At 41.1% G+C, this 17,353-nt stretch overlaps 1 protein-coding gene across 1 annotated transcript in view; it reads right to left on the bottom strand.

Annotated features, from left to right (window-relative positions):
- Positions 1–678: 678 nt before the first annotated feature.
- The window catches only part of RAD51 (RAD51 recombinase), a 36,578-nt gene continuing 19,903 nt past the window's right edge, over positions 679–17,353 (bottom strand). Inside the window, exons 6-10 of the mRNA XM_036735599.1 lie at positions 12,456–12,550; positions 4,464–4,577; positions 3,692–3,821; positions 3,148–3,269; positions 679–2,086 (exon numbers count right to left, since the gene is read on the bottom strand). Of these exons, the coding sequence (XP_036591494.1) occupies positions 1,963–2,086; positions 3,148–3,269; positions 3,692–3,821; positions 4,464–4,577; positions 12,456–12,550 (585 nt within the window). The 3' untranslated portion in view covers positions 679–1,962. The remainder of the gene's footprint in view (positions 2,087–3,147; positions 3,270–3,691; positions 3,822–4,463; positions 4,578–12,455; positions 12,551–17,353) is intronic.

The following is a 17,353-nucleotide window of genomic DNA, read 5'->3' as shown; positions in this document are numbered from 1 at the left end:
GACTCTGAGCTAAACCTGGGTTAGCTTCATCTATTTGGGTTGCAGTTTAGAAGTATTTTGTAGGTACAAATGTTTTTAGACACAAGAATATTTTAATATTTTCTTTGAAAAGTTGTAGCAGTGAAGACATTAGCCCTGAAGTTACAGAGGACATCTCCTTACAAATCATGTAGGTAAGCAACTAGCAAGTTTAGATAAAGCAGCAGTACAGAAACCTTATACTGAAGAACGTATACCAAGAACCTCATTTAACGGTCTGGAAGATACAGTTTCGCCTATTTAATAGACACAAAAGCAGTCAGCAAGAAAATGGAATCTGAGAGGTCCTGCCTGGGTAAGAAACGTAAATAGTATAAAACTCCCCTCATGCTCTGTCCTTACTTCCTCAAGGAGCCTAGATTCCATGTTAACAGTGTCACAGCCAAGGCATGCCCAGTGGAGGGGGGGAGGGAGGGACGGGGAGATGAGGAGAGGGAGAGGGAGGGAGGTGTCTTGTCTGTATTCTTATCCATAGAACATAGTCCTTTCAGGTACATGACCAGGGAGCAGAAGTTAAATTTTACAAGATTCATGAAGGTGACTGTCCAATCATGTTGTGAGTAAAGTTGTAGGCCTAGTGGCAAATTTATGCAACGGGCAGCTTACATTCTAGAGAAAAGATGTCTTATCACTTCCCAATACTGACATTCCACCTAGCTAGTCCAAGCTGGACAACAGGCAAATAGTCTTTGGAGCTGTTTTATTGATGCATCTTGTTTTTACATCATGTTCATTTCTGAATATATCCTCCCCATATTGCAAGCCTTTTAAAACCAAGATTAGAAAGTTAGGGTTCTATTTTGACTGGAAGGAGAGTGAAAGTGATTTCAAAATAGCATCAGAAATTGTAGTGAAAAAGCTTTGTGGTTTGGGGAAGGGGCAGCCATCCCACCCCAACGAAAAGCCACATATTCTGTGATCATGTTCCATTTTCCCCTTACCCCACCCCTAGCAATTTACCAAATAAAAGATGGGCATTCTGCCCCTTTTCCCGTTGCCCTCATGGCTGCTGATAATAGGATTCAATCATCTATATTTCATAGCAAGACCTATTCCACTGAACTTCACAAAGCTGTACATAACATCAACAGCAAGGGGTAGAGAAAACTTATCTTACAGTACTTGGCTAACAAGGCCTCAACCTATATCGGATGTTTAATTTAGCTAACATAAGATGGCCTCAAAAATCCAATCTCCCAACATGTGTTTCATTTTGGGGCTCAAATCCCTTTGCAAAGGCTTCTGAAATGTCCGAGACCCTAGAACTTTACTGTAAGCAGTAAAGGAAAAGCTGAATTGGGACTAAATAAATGGCATAAATCCAGGCCACCAAGACTCATTTCCTTAAAAGAAAAAGACTTCCCTCAATGGGTACAAATACTTATATACAAAATCCCAACAATAACTCAGGTGCCTAACAACCTCCAGGTCAATTTTACTGTCAGAGAAACAAGACCCTGGGAGAAACTTGGGATAAAGTAGGGCATAATTTGACACCTTTGTGTCATGGCCCTGGGCCATTGAATTTTCATCATTAAAGACACTGGTGATGGTGGGGGGAGCCCAGTTTTTTCAAGTTCTTTGTCCAGTTGTGGCCACGTTAAGAAAAAAAAGACATTCCAGACAAATGGAAATCTTAAGCCTACCTAAAGATATTGTTATGGGAAGGGCTGCTTCTCCTCTCCCTCAAGGACCAGAGAAATAGAGATCAGTAAACTCAGAAGCAATCAACATTTCAGATCAGAGTTCCTGAGTGCTGACCTGTCTCCTGTTTACACCTTCAGATGGGCAAATACAATGGCTGTTTGCATGGAAGTCTCTTCTGAGGTCGTCACAACAGGAAAAGCCCTGTGAAGGACACCAGGGAACAGTCCTCTTCAATAGGAAACGCTCAAGTTTTATAAGTGAAATCAAAGTAGTGCCTCAGTCTTTGGCATCTCCCACTCCATCAGCATTTATGGCAAACATAGCTTCAGCCTCAGGAAGGCAGGGAGAGTCATAGATCTTGCAAATCCTAGTTTCTCCTCGTCCTTTCCTTAGGTACAGCCTGAGAGACAAAACAAACAACACATCACTTATTTGCATTCCAGATTTCAAAGGCCACATCTGAATTCTAAACAAGTCCAAGTTTTGCTAGGTTTGCATACTTTTTGTGGAAGAAATGAAAACTTTTCTTTATTCCTCAGCAACAAAGGCATTTCTCACATGGGAAAAACCATTTCTGGTCATTCCTCAGTAATTATCAGGACAGTGAAATATTGCTGAAGTTGGCAAAACAGTTTCTGACCAGGAAGGGCATGAGAGACCTATGTATGTTCTTTAATTTTGCGGGAATTCCTTCCTTTTAAAGTATGTGCCTACTGACTAAAGCCCATTAATTAACTGCTGAGTTGGGAGCAGTAATAGTAGACTCAAAACACTCCTAAACAATAGACAAAAAAAGTTAAAAAGATTTTTGTAAACTTTCACATTTCTGCAATTCTCTCAAGTAGTTTTTTTTTCCAAATTAAATTTTTTTCCCACACAAACAGCTGGTTTTCAAAAGAAATGTAAGCTGTTGAAAACCATATGAGAAAATACTGCAAATAGCCAATAAGAGAAATGCAAACTGTTCTAACTCTGGTCCTACATCACACCTATCAGACTGGACAAGATGACAAAAAGGGGAAATGACAATTATTAGAAGGGCTGTGGGGAAGACAAAGTTGTGGGAGAGGTAAGGGAGTAGACAGATAGTGACATAAAAACAAAAGCATCCATGGAACATTTTAAAAAATGCACAGAGGAAAACAGAAGGGTGGCACAAACAAGCAGGGCAGTTTTGCTACTATGATGTTAAATTTAATATATGTTAAAAAACAAACTACAACAGATTTACAGTTTCACATACAATTCCCTTTTTCTGTTCTTTTATACTGGGGAAATTTTCATGTTAATGTTTGCTAAGTTTATAATTTTTTTTTAAAAGAAGGCATCCTTTAGAGCCCAAAATTTAAAAAAAAAATAATGTTCAAAATTATCATTACATGTAACTGGGGAAAAAATAAAATATTATTTTAAAAAAGAGAGAAGGCATCCTATGTGAATGCATGTAAGTCATTACTATACCTGGTTGTTGAGGCATGTGCAATGATGTTTCCTCCAATGGGCTTTTTGGGATCTGCAGCAAACATGGCTGCCCCATCTACTTGGGCTACCACCTGATTAGTGATCACCACTGCCACACCAAACTGAGCGGGGAAAGACAAACACAAAGTCTCTTTACCACAAGCATCAGTAGGCACTTTGATCTATGCTTCCCAGAAAGTTCTACCAGCTTTAACCCTCCTTTATGAAAAAAATGGATGACTAATATTCCCTGGTCCTCCTGCCAACAAAAAGGATTTGCTCTCCCGACCTAACAGGTAAGAAATGAAGGCACAGGGAGGTTCGTAGTTCCTTTCAGCTCTATTTGATCACAAGCTCCTTGGGAGCAGGGTTCATGCCATGACTCTCTCTTGAGGATAGAGCCGAATGCTTTATGTTGAGTGGGCTCTTAAATGCCTTTCTGTGCTAGTTCTCGTACTCTTTTACATCCTCATCAGTTGTCATTCCTCTCAGCAAGCCTCACTCTACTCTAAGGTCCCCCTCCCTACTGCCCCAGCAGCTGTACCTCATCGGCGAGTCGAAGGAGCATCCTCAGGAATCTGGCTAAGTGCATCTGTCTGGCTGACAGCTCCCCTCGGCCAGAGTAATCTGTCCGATAGAGGGCCGTAGCACTATCCACAATTAACAACGCATACCTAAGGGGCGAGGAAGAGAGAGATGCACTGGAGAACACTTTTTGCTTAAGTCTAGTTCAGTCTTCTTCCACATTACCTAAAACCTCGAAGACATATTCAGTTATTTATATAAATATAAATACTCAATTGAAAGGAAAAATGTGCTTCAGAAAAACAGCCTTTGTTGTTGCGGTGCAAGATTCCTCCACTGTACTGATATTCATGAATGTACATATAGAGCATTTTCAGTTGTTTAGTCATTGCAGCCTTTTCTGGCTCTCTGTGACCCATTTCCTTCTCCAGTTCATTTTATAGATGAAGGACTGAGGCAGAGTTAAGTGACTTGCCCAGGGTCACACAGCTAGTGAGTGTCTGAGGCCAGACTGGAACTCAGGGAGATGAGTCTTCCTAACTCTAGGCCCGGTGCTCTAGCCACCACCTTGCTGCCTAAATTCCTATTTCCTCCCCATGAGTTCAGCTGCATTAGTCTCCTTTATAAAGACAGCAGTTTGTGGAGGGTCACACAGCAAATCAGCAGCAAAGCTGGGCCTAGATCTTCTCCTTCCTGCCCCCAGGCCCAGCCTCTGATCAGCCCATACACGCTTTTTAGTATTGGATCTCCTCAGGTCCACGAGCTGCATCGCCATCTGCTTCCAAACGTACCTGGACTCGACCATCATGGCTGAAGCCTGATAGAGGAGCTGCGTTTGGTGGTCCGTGTTGAAGCCTCGAGCATATGCCACGTTATCCAGGACATCGCTGCCAGACAAGCCATACCTAGGGAGAACATTTGACCAGAAGGAGTCAGATCAAACATTCCAAAAGAAGAGATGCAAACTATTAACCATACAAGAATGCTCCAATTTCTAATATTAAAATAGAAAAATGACTTTTACCTCAACTCATTAAATTGGCAAAGATAATAAAAGACCGCAAGTCCATGTTGGAGGGGCGATGGAAAGATGGGCACATTAACAAACTACAGACTGACCTGGTACGACCACTCTGGAAAAGAGTGCTTAATTTGTGTCTGGCACCGTGCCAAGCAGTTTGCGATCATCTTATTTGATCCTAACAACCTCATGAGGTAGATATTATTATAATACTCGTTTCACAGATGATGAAAGTGAGGCAGATAGTGGTTAATGACTTGCCCAGGATCACACAGCTAGTGTCTGAAGCTGGATTTGAACTCAGGCCTGATGCTCTATCCACTGTACCACCTAGCTGCCTCAAACTGTTTAAGCCAGTAATTCTACTACCAAATATATAAGCTGAGGAAAATTAAAAAAAAAAAAAGCTTTCTCTAACTTCCTTTAATTCTCAGCTGAAGTCCTACCTGCAGCAAGAAGCTTTTCCCAGGCCTGAATCTCAGTGCCTTCTCTCTGAGATTAGTTCTAATTTATCTCGACTGTATCTCGTCTATACATCGTTAGCATGCTGTCTCTCCCATTAACTGTGACCTCCTTGACAGCATGTGGTGGGTGCTATTAAATGTTTGTTAATTGACAAGTCAGATATTTATAGCAAAACAACCGGCAACAAAGAGGTGCCTGAGTGATTGGGAAATAGCTGAATCAACCACGGCATGTGAATGGGATAGAATGGAATTTCAGTGCTCTCTAGAAAACAGCAGATGTGAGGAATTCTGGGGGAAAAATGGGAAGACTTTTATTAAATGGAAATTAATATTTCCATAAAAATTAATATTTTTCATAAAAAGCAGAACCAGATCACATATACAATTATAAAGAACATGATTCCACAGGGAAGATGATGAAACACACTGCTTGTTTCTGGGCAGAGGTAGTGGACTAAAGATACAGAATATTGCATATACTGTCAGACATGGTTGCTGTGTCAGTAAATTTTGCTTCATTGTTTTTCTTAATTACAAAGGAATGTGGTGATGGGAATTGGGCAGTGATTACGGTATAAAAAACCCCGAAGGCACAAAGTGCTCGAAATGTCTTTACGCAGAAATCCAATGGATCTCCTTAAGCCAGAAAGAACATTTTCATAAAGACCGAAATATTCAAGCGGCACTTTCTGTGGCCCCAGTGGGAGTGCTCATAGCCCGAGGAATGGTTCCACAGACTGCATCAGACACAGTGTATCAGTGGGCTCACTGTTCTCTTTCTTTTTGTATACTCTTAGTTACGAGGGAAAGTTTTTGGGGAAGGGGGGAGCATATTCAGAAATGAACGTGATGCAAAAACGAAAGGCAACAACAAAACTTAAAATAAAAAATCTAGTGAATGGGAACCAAGAGGATTCTGGCCATGACCCAGAAATTGTTGTGGCACCAGCCTCTGTGATAACTGGGACTTTTAGTCCTGGGTAGGAGGCCGAATTGATCAGACGCTTGTTCAGTCTTATTTTTTGGTCCTGCACCCCTGGGGTCTTTAGAGATCATCTAGTCAGCTGTCCTTCTCTCACACGGTTCTGCAGTCTTTCCACGATCCCACGCCGCTTGCCGCTGTCTGTAATTTAAGTGCTGCTGGCACTGCTACATCATTTGACTTGATTATAATAAATAATACACACAGGGATGCTGTGAAATAGCTCCTTTCAAATGTTATACAATGAAGGTCCCCACACCCCACGGGCATTTGAACTACGAATGCATCCTGGGATCTACAACATTGTGTCAAGCCATTTTTCATAATGCAATCTTTACCATCCCTTGCTTTTTTCCTACAGCATGAGAAAAGAAATTGGTCTATCAGAGGTTACAACCTGGAGAAATCTTCAATTTTCAAAAGTCCATGAAGATGATCAAAATGGGGCAATAGAAGAAGCAGAAATTGCTGATAGTGACAGTTCAGAAAATTAGACTTGAGCAGCCAAAAGAATCTAGGTTTTCCTTCCTTTTTTTTTTAAAGCTTCTTTCTAGAAAAGGAGTTTTCATCTTGGATAGCTCTTACTGAAGAACTGATTTACAAAAGCCCATTTAAAAAGCCATAATTCAGTCCTTTGGCTTTTGACCTCATTTTTGTGTACAAATCCTAAACCAAGTATAGAAAGTACCCTGGGCTGGTGGTTAGAAGACCTAGATTCTAGTCTTGCTTCTGCTTCTCATGAGCCATCTTATCTTGGGCAGGTTACTTCCTTTACCTGAGACTCAGTTTCCTTACCTGATAAATGGAAATAATACTTGTAATCTCTCCCTCTCTCTGGAGCTTGGGATGAAGGGGCTGTGCAGAAAAGCACTTTGTCCTCCATAAAGCACTATACACCTAGGGGCTGTTGGAGCTCTGGAAGCCCGGGATTCTATGACTCCACAGCTGGTCTGAAAGGCTGCATCTTCTGTCTGGTCAGAGGAAAGATTTTTTTTTTTTTCCTGGACTAATTACACCCAAAGGCATACTTTCAAAAGCAGGCTGATCTGCCAAGAAGTACCGCTGTGTTTTGCTTGAAATTCAGGCCAGGAAATTCCAATCCCCTCCAACAGATGGAAATAGAAACAATTTTGAAATTCATGACTAAATCCCTAAACTACTACTCCAGAAGGGAATCTGGAGATGCTGCTCTACACCTTAGGCTCCACCAAGCAGTCACTCAAAAGCAATGGAAGCTAAGGACCCTCTCAGAATTTAGACTAGAGTGCTCTCGAAACAAAGAGGAAGAGGAACAGCATGATAGAAGCATGATAGAAACTACAGCCATCCTTGGCTGGAAGGAAATCCAGCTATCATTAGCAAAGAGGATGAGGGTGACTAGAGGGAATGAATTGACTTTATTTTGTTTCAGAAGCACAAATAACACTTGAGATTTTTAACTTTTGAGTGTGACTTCTATCACACTTAAGGCTCCCACTGTGTGCATTTGGATGAATGAGTCCTACAATTAATGACAGATTCACGTTTGGGGCTCGGCAAATGGTTATCACCATAAAGCATATCACTGCTTCCTTTTAAACATGAAGGAAAATGAGGCATATTCTGTTTCTTAAAGTTATATTCACTTTTACCATAACCATTTCCACTTCAGACAGTGAAATACATGCCATAAGAGCTACAACTAACAAACTCTCTTCTGATATAGAAATAGCTATTCATTTACATGTGATGCCTTAATGGGAATCATTTCCTTGCAGATCATTCTGGTTGAAAGACGTTATTCGCCTAAGTGGTACCTTACCTTAAGACCACCAATTAAAATCATCAATTAGCAAAATAATCCAGAACCATCCAAGAGGCAGCTTAATTCCAGATGCTGCCACGTAGCAGGCATTTATATAAATGCCTGCTGATTGACTGATGACATCAGTAGCCATTGACAGGCTCTCTTTTTCATCTCTATGAAATCTTTATAAGAATAGCTTATACATACACTGACAGTATCCCTGATGAAAAATGTGAGAACAGGCAGGTTTTCAGAGACAGTTCTCTTTAGCAAGCCAAAGTTTGTCATACAGCTAATAGGAGAAGTGAGGCAATTACAAGATCCCAGCGATGGAAACGAGCAGAATCAGGGAATCATTTACACAGTGACCGAGCATGACTCCAGAAGACTGATGAGGAGGCAGACAGGTGAGGGACTAAAGGGACAGAATGAGATGCAATCTTTAAATGGACAATCGAACGTATACATTTCTTTTGCTTGACTACGCTTATTTGTTAAGAAAGTTTTTCTTGGGGGAAGGGAAGTGAATAATGACACTGACACAAGAGAAAACAAAAGAACATCGATGTAACATGCATGTACATTCCAGATTCAAAGTATCACATATGCCTTTTCGTTTTTCCTTTGTGTCAGGAAACACATTTGTTGATATTTGTCAAGTTCATAATAATAAAAAAGGAAAATTTACAAAAACATACCCACCAAGATAAACAAAAATGAAGCAAAACTGAAAACTATGACAGATAATACCACACAAACATCTCTGTTTAATGATCCTCTCTGATTATCAATATTGAGTAAGGGACACGATGGGGAAACTCAAATGCTTAGATTCCTCACTGAGGTGAGGTCCTTCAGACAGTCTTGTTTAACTATGGTTGACAAGCAGATGAAGATTCATATTGCCCGGATTATGACATATGCAATTAGAGAGAAAACCTATTGAATTATTATTGGTTCATCACTCCCTACAGAGTTCTTGGTTAGGCATTAGAGCTGGACAAATAAGCTGGGTTCAGATTGAGTGAGGGACAGAGTGGGTCAGATAACATCTGGGAATCTGTGCCTCACTTACAAGGTTCACACAGTGCTCCCTGATGCTTCAAAGCATGCCTTTTAAACACCAATATTTTTCTATTTAAGCTATATTGCTGCCAATCACAGAACAACAAACAGTCCAGAAGACTCAAGCTAGCAGATGAGTGAAAGGGCAGTGGACAGATATACATGGGAGGTTACCAATTATAACTTGTTTGAAAGTGGTATAAAAATTTCAAAGGCATTTATGAAAAGAAAATGGCCACCTCCTTTGGTTATGTAGTGAGAGTAACTGGTAACAAATGGACAACCTAAGCATTGCACTAGTATCCATGAAATATGAAAAGAATCAAGAGACAGATCCTCTATGGAAGGACATGGACAAGAAGCACACACGAATGAGTTGCCATTCATACCACTGGAGAACCTCCATTAATAAGGTAATAACTGTTTTGGTTGTTGAGTGCACACTCACCCAGACCAGTGTGTCTTGGCAGTCTCAGACTTCCTCCCATCCCTCCACCCCAGACACCTGGGCTGTTGCTCTGCTTCACCACCATGCATGTACCTGCCTCAAGCTTTCCACCTCTAGCGCTGTGACGAGGAAACAAATGCACACTAGCACTGCTTCTGAAAGCATAACAATCGCCTGCCCTTTGGCTCTACTTGCCATCCCTGTGACTCCCCAAATCAAAACTCCCTTCCCTGTATTATAATGTGTTATTCTATCCATTACAAAGCAATTTCCTCTGAAGAGTGGTTAAGCTACGCGTACCCTTTGCTCTAGTGACATCACTACTAGGCTTATACCTCCAAAGAGGTCATGTGTACAAAAATATTTATAGCAGCTCTTTCTGTTAAAGCAAACAATTGGAGATAAATGGGATGTCCATCAATTAGGGCAAGGTTGATTAAGTTATAGTATATGAATGTGATGGAATTTTATTGTGCCAAAAGGGATGGTTTCATAGAAATGTGGGAGGACTTGTATGAACTTGAAGCACACAGAACAAGGACAACATTTTGTACAGTGTCAACACTGTGAAGAAAAACAATTTTGAAAGACTTAAGAACTCTGTTCAATGAACTGGCTAAGAGCAACTTCAGAGAAGGGATGAGGAAGCACGCTAGCTACCTCCTGACGAGGGACAATGGACCCAAGGGACTCCATTAGACGTATGTTTTTGGCAAATGCCACACGTGGCAAACGTGTGGATTTGCATTGCTTGACAAAGTTTATTTGTTTTGAGGATTGTGTTTAAGATGTTGGAGTTATTAAACTCTTTTAAAAAGGCAAGCTATCTATCCACATCCAGAGAAAGAACTATGGAGTCTGAATGCAGATCGAAGCAGACTATTTTCTCTTTTTTTCTTTCTCATGGTTTTTCCCTTTTGTTCTGATTCTTCTTTCACAACATGACTACTGTGGAAATCTGTTTAATATGATTGTACATGTATAGCTTATATCAGACTACATGCCATCTTGGGGAGGGGGAAAAATTTAGAACTCAAAATCTTATAAAAGTGAACTAAAAATAAAGTGGGAGGTAAAATACAAGTTATATGTAATAGATTCGCATTTTTACCTAGAATCATCTTTTTTAATGTTTGATCTTGTATATAAAAATGTTCTTTTTTGCTGTTCATGAAATTCAGATGTAATCTCCTTAAGGGACAAGAACTATCTCATTTTCATATCTGCATTCTCAGTGTCTGGCAAAGTACCTCGCACACAGTGGGTATTAAATGCCTTTTCATTCATCTGTTTTTCCTTCTTGTTCACTACAAAACAGTGAGCAATCTTTATTGCTCAGAAAATACTCGAGATGAAATGCTATCAATACAAGGAGAATGTTTTCACCTTATAAGGGATGGAGAATGGAGAACATTCTTCTTGCTCTCCTTCCCATATACCCCACAGCCCCTTGTAGGATCGTAGGCTCCAGGTACCTATGATTTTTAAATCCCTTAATTGGGAGTGGCTTCTAGGAAATAAGCACCTTCTACCACCACAAGAGGGTGCTCTTTCTCTGGATAAAGAGAACTCACCGTGGTTCCATGAGAAAGGGTTGTCATACAACACAGGAAAATTATGCCATAATAGCCTGAATTGGGTTAATGTTCATAAATAACAGGTTGTACTTAAGCAGTGTTGGCAAATGTATTAATTATGGCACTCTCAATGCTTTTGCTGTGAAAAATAATCATATATTAGCTTAAGCAGACCCTGGGCCTTACTTTACAAAGCCCATTTTGAGGAACTATTGATAGAGGTAAGACGTATACAATTAATACATACATATGAAATTCAAGCAGGAAAAATTTTCCTAACAGGTAGAAATGAATATAATAATACCAATATGAATGACCGCCACCAGCTCACATTTATATAGCACTTCAACGCTGACAGAGTGAGCACAAGCACCCTGGGAAAGTGGCCAGTACAAATATCCCTGACTATGTATTTGAGTGCTCACTGGGGAAGAAGCAGCTCATCTGGGTCATCTAAGCCAGGATTCAAACCCAAGTCTCTGGCCTAACTCCAAGCCAAGTGCACCATGCTGCCCCTCATAATTAAAGATCATTTTTATAAGGCAACAGAATTGCAAAAACGGTCCTGATGAACAAATTTCCTAAACTTCATTCACTATTTCTGAACATTCGGCAAAGTCTCACCCATAATACGCTAAAGGGAAATTCCAGATGGCTAAATTGAAGTTTTCCAACTATGATCTCTGAGCAGGATCTTCCTGTATGGGTGCTGTCATTTTTGGAGGGATGATCCACTGCAGAAATATTATCTCCCTAAAACAAAAGTCACCAAAGGGAAATCTGTCCTAGTTTCTTGACCTGGCAAAGAATTGTGGGATTTGAGATAAGAGTCTGCAATGATGCAACCACAGCCCAGTCAATTTGTGCCTCAGTGATGCTGCCTTATGGCTTAGGCTCAGTCTAAGGGACAAAGAGGGGGAAAAAAACAAACAAAAATAACCCCTCCCTAAATCAAGAGGGAATTTCAGTCACTTTTTCTCCATAAACCCCACAGCTGTGAGGGTGTAACCAGCTGGATTTGTATCAATGTGGGGCTATGCATAGAGAAAGTGTGGTTCTCAGTCATGTAACAGGAATTTCAATTCACTTTCAAGGCTTCAGGTGACAAGAAAAAAGTGATCCTAGATGTGACCAAGAATTAGATTCTGGGTGACAGGTAGAATAAGCTTGTGAGCTGACCTGAAGATTCTAGCTGAAAAGCAGAGCTGCCCTGATCAAAGAAAAAAAAACACCTCTTCTATAGGGGAAGTCATCCTCTCATACCAAGAATGACATCTGAACAGCTTTGGGAGGGATACTTCTAGAGAAGTTAAGAGAAGCCAACGGACCTAGCCAATGAGCCACCGAGCCACCTAGATCAGCTGAACCAACCCTAGTGATTAATGAGATGCCAAATATTGCAGGCAGACAGTCTGCATCTTCAAAACAATAGCTTACCTTTCAGCCACTGCCAGCAATCGCTCTGGCCGGAAGGTTCCCTCAGTATCAATGTACATGGCCTTCCCTTCACCACCACCTCGGTCTATGGGGAGCTAAAGAAAATGAAAAGTAAACAACTGTAAGAATGAACTACAGCCAAGTATTTCTGATACTTGAGACTAAACTGCCTGAGGCCAACCACTATGGCTTGTTAATGTCTTGTACTGTCAAGAACCACATGCAACTCTTTATGGTGGAGTTACACTTGAGTTCTTAAAGACCATGGAGCATTTCTCAAATGGGCCCAGATACCTGTCATCTGAGGACCTGTGCCTGGCAAAGTTCCGACAGACTCATCAACTATTCTGTCATCAGGTGATAAATTCTTTTTGGCTATGGCAACTCACGAAATCATCTTATAAAGCAGGGGTAGGGAACCTGCAGCCTGGCCTCGAGGCCACATGTGACCCTCTTGGTCCTCAAGTACGGCCCTTTGACTGAATCCAAACTTCACACTTGAAGACCAAGAGGGCCACATGTGGCCTCAAGGCCACAGGTTCCCCACCCCTGTCCTAAGGCATTAAGGAGCTAGTTACACTTTGTGTCAACAGAAGGCAAACTTGCAAACCAAATCAGAGATTTTTTCATGTACTGAAATCACAAATCTTGTAAAGTATAAATGTTACTGCAGAAGTAATTAAGTTAAGATTCCTCAGTCTGATTTAGGGCGAGGCTGGTTGGGGGCCACATAGCAGGAGAGTGGGCTAGGCCATCATCTACTCCTAGTCCATTTTTCCAAAATTCATTTTGGGGATTTGAGGAACTTGAATCATGTAGTAACTCGTTTTATGCACAGCAGCTTAGGAGCGTGTCTGGCACATGTCACCAACCCTAGGACAATGTTTATTTCCACTCCACGGAGCAGAGTTTGATAACAAGGGTCCCCAGTATGGTTTAGAAATGTCTAAGAAATAATAACAGAACACTTAAAATTTTAGGCAGAGCAGAAAGAAAGGTGGCTGGGGTGGGAGGAACGGGGGAGAAAAGAGAACAAGGAGAAAAGGTGCCATCCAGCACTGCCTTGGGGCTACTCGGGGTACATCTCTGTACCTCTCTACACCTGCCTTACAATGCTGTATCAACCACCATAGTATCTCTGAGAAGTCTGACGTAGCTCCAAGGGTAAAAACGAGAACACTGTCCATTTTCCTACCTCGACTGGAGCTTGCCGCTTTTACCCAATTCCACCATAAGAGAAGGGTCCATTGCCCCATAGGGTTCTCCTGTCGTTGAGTTGCTGAGGCAAGTAAAGTACCAAGAAAGCATTTAAAAAATGCTTGAAAGATCTGGGGACAAGTATCCATGCCCTCCATTATTGGCAGGATGACAGAAGAAAAGAGTAATGTGGTCTCAGAAGTCATAGAAGCTTAGATTTAGATGGGGGGTGGGGGGAGCAATTTGTCTAAATTTACACAGAGGAAGTGGTGGAGCGGGATTTGAAGCTAGGTCCTCAGACTCTCCAGGGCACTGTGCTGCTTCCCTGGCTCTGAAACAAATCAGCTGTATGGCCATGGTCAGGGCACTTCCCTTACTTGTAAAATGGGGAGCATATTTCTTCTACTACTCCAAAAATGTGAATAGCCATTATTATTTACCAACGGTCTCAGCATTAATTTTCTTTGGGTAAAATCAAAGGCTTGAAGTTAGGTATTCAGTTGTCTGTGAGTATTCTGTTATTTTTATAGACAGGACATGTTTACACGAGAATTTTGCTTCATTTTATTGTTGGCAGACATGAGCTGACCATTCGGTAAACATTCCCAGCCTGGGATTCTGTTTATACAACTTTAGAACGTCAGCATGACACGCTTGGTTGCCATGGCAACCATGGACAGGGTGTACTGTACTCTAAATATTTATTCTGCATGAATCCCTGTCAAAACAACATAGGGAAAACATTACTATTTAAAAGGTCACATATAATGCCAGAAGACCTCTAAACGGTACCCTGGTATTAAGGGTGTCATTTTAAACGGCTTTATTTCCCCCCAGCTGCCAACTTCCAAATGGCACCTTGCAATGACAAGGGTGTCTGCTGCTTTTGTTCCTTCTCCTCCAGTCCCTCTAAATTATTCTCCAGGTTTTCTACAGCTCTCCTTCTGTCCATTCCCCAAGCCCTGTCCTACTCAGAATCATGTACGAGGGCAAATAAAAATGGCCTGGCCCTCCTCGTCAAATGAGCAGCGGAATTTAATTCTGAAATAAATTTTGGAATTTGAAGGTCATACTGTCACTAAAATCCTCATTTTGCCGTCATCCAAAAGAAATGACTACTTTTGCTATGCAACAAATAAAATACTGGGGCAACCAAGGAGGGAAATTTCCAGTTTCAAAATGACCTTTAAGTGAGCTGAAAACAGCTAAGTTAAGAGGTGAGGACTTACTTTTCTTGTGTGGTTTGCAGAAACCAATCTTATTAAATTATAGTTATACCATCTACATTTCTTAGTGGCTTTTCCCTTTAAGCACACACAGATGTGTATTGTATTAAAAATGGATTTTATGAAAACAGAGGATACTCATGCAATTTGTTTCTCTACTCCTTGGCATATTCCAATTCTAAACACGATACAAAGTAACATTGGCACAAGAAAAAATGTTTTGTTAACTATAGTATCATAATTATGAGCAGTTCTTCCTTCAGAGTACCTCACCTCTAACTTAATGAGAAAATATGAGGAAACACACCCTGAATTTTTTTCACTCCTATTCCTACAGCTCAAAACTCCTCCACATTCCCACTCTCTGCTCCTTTGCTCTTCTTTGTCAAGGCCAAGCCCTCTCACTTATGCACCCGTTCATGTATCTCCCTGCCTGAGACCTGCCTAATTGTTCTTTTTCGTGGTCTCCCCCTTCATCTTCCATATCTCTTTGTCTACCTATTCCCTCTAGTACACTTTTTTAAAAAAAAATTAGCAAAGATTTCTACTCCCACCAAAAAAATATTAAAATGTTCAGGTTGGGCGTTTCTTCAGGGTCAGAAGTGGGGGTACTAGTGACAGAGATCTAATTTGTCAGTACTGAAACCATGACACAGTAGCTTCACCGTTTTTCAGGATTAATAATCGCACCTGCCTCACAAGGTTGTTTTAAGGATCAAAGGAGTCTCTTTATCTACCTTAAGATATGATAGAAACTCCTCAAAGCCTACAATTTAAAGCCCTCCACCAGGCCCTCTATAAGCTGCCTCTCTATACATTCCCTTCTTTCAGCTCCCACAGGTAACATCCCTTGGTCTGGGCCCTCACCACCTCTCAGGTGGACTATTGAAATAGTCTTCTAGTTTGTCAACCATCAAGTGTCTCCCCACTCTGACCTATCCTCCACTTAGCTGCTCTTCCTGAAGCATAGCTGTGACCCTGTCATTTCCCTACTCAGTAAACTACAGTGGTTCTGTATTAGCTCCAGGATCAATGATCAATAGGCAATTAAAAGTCCTTCACAAGTCTTCCTGGTCTTCTCATACTTCACTTTCCTCCAGTGACAGAGGCCTTCTTGCTGTTCCTTGCATAGGACCTTCTAGCTCTGACTGGGCCTTTCCACTGGCTTTTCCTGATGTCTGATGTGTTCACCTCCCCTCCTGGCTTCTCTGGCGTCCTGTAAGACTCAGTTCAAATTCCACCTTCTGCAGGCCTTTCCCAGCCCCTCCCCACCGGCTGCTAGTGCATTCCTTCTAAGATTACCTTCTATTTACACTGTATATATCTAGTACATACAATTTTTTTTTTTTGCTTCTTGTTTCTCCCATTAGAATGCAAGCTCCTTGAGGGTACAGATGATTTTTGTCTTTCTTTGTATCCCTATCACTTAGCACAGTGCCAGGCACATAGTAAGCACTTAATAAATGCTTAATGACTCACTGACTGGCTTCATGTTTTTTTGCTGTAATAAAGGAGGCTTCTACTTGGGAGGTGATTGTGGAATTAAAAAAACCCCAAAAATCATTTTTTCAAAAGCCCTTCATCCTCTGGCTCCCACTTACTTTTCCAAATTAATCCATATTACTCCTCTTTATGCAGACTCAATTCTAGTAAAGCCATCCACCTGCAGTTTCCCAAGCACTCTACCTCCTAGCCCCAGTCTTGGCTTGCCCTGGCTGTGGCTTTGGGATGCCCTCTCTTTTCCTGACTGCCACAGAATACCTCTTCTGGATCTTCCCCATAATTGGTCTCTCCCTTCTTAAATCATCTCATATTTACTTATGCCCTCCTCCCAAACTACTTTGCATTTAACTATTTTGTGTATATTTGTATTTATTAGTGTTATATTTATGCTGCATATATTTTTCCATGTACTTGTCTCCTCCAGGATTGTTTCATTTCTGTATTTGTATCCCCAGTGCTCTGCAATGCCTGGCATGCGAGAGCCTCTTAATAAATACTTGTTGATAATTGATATGCTCTATCCTCCCAAGAAAGGGTAAGCTCCACAAGTGTTTTGTTTTTGCTTTCTGTAGCCCCAATGCCTAGCAAATTACCAATTAATACATGAGGGTTGAAATGAAATGAACTAAATATTACTGCCTAAATCGGCTTCCTTTTAAAAAGTACTTTGATCACATTCCACATCCTCAAAATGGCTTTCTACAACCTTAGAGAAGAAACCCAAACTCCACAGGCCAGCAGCTCCTGTTTCACACTGCCCAGTACCGTGCCTGCACAGCACGCAAGAATGTTGTAAGGAAGTGAGACCAAAGAAACAGGAGTTGAGGATGATGTCATTTATTCTGAAAAGCTTCATTTTACAAATGACAAAATTGGTTTGGTGAGGAAGGGCAGGCAGATTTTTAAAGCAATTTATCTTGGCAGACTTGTTGATCTTAGTAGGTTGACTTCTTGGTGGGGGTTTGATTTTTT

Source organism: Trichosurus vulpecula, chromosome 8 (assembly GCF_011100635.1).
Source record: "Trichosurus vulpecula isolate mTriVul1 chromosome 8, mTriVul1.pri, whole genome shotgun sequence".
In the NCBI taxonomy this organism is placed as follows: Eukaryota; Metazoa; Chordata; class Mammalia; order Diprotodontia; family Phalangeridae; genus Trichosurus; species Trichosurus vulpecula.
The sequence above is the reverse complement of the archived record's forward strand: the minus strand, read 5'-3'. Positions and strand labels throughout refer to the sequence as shown.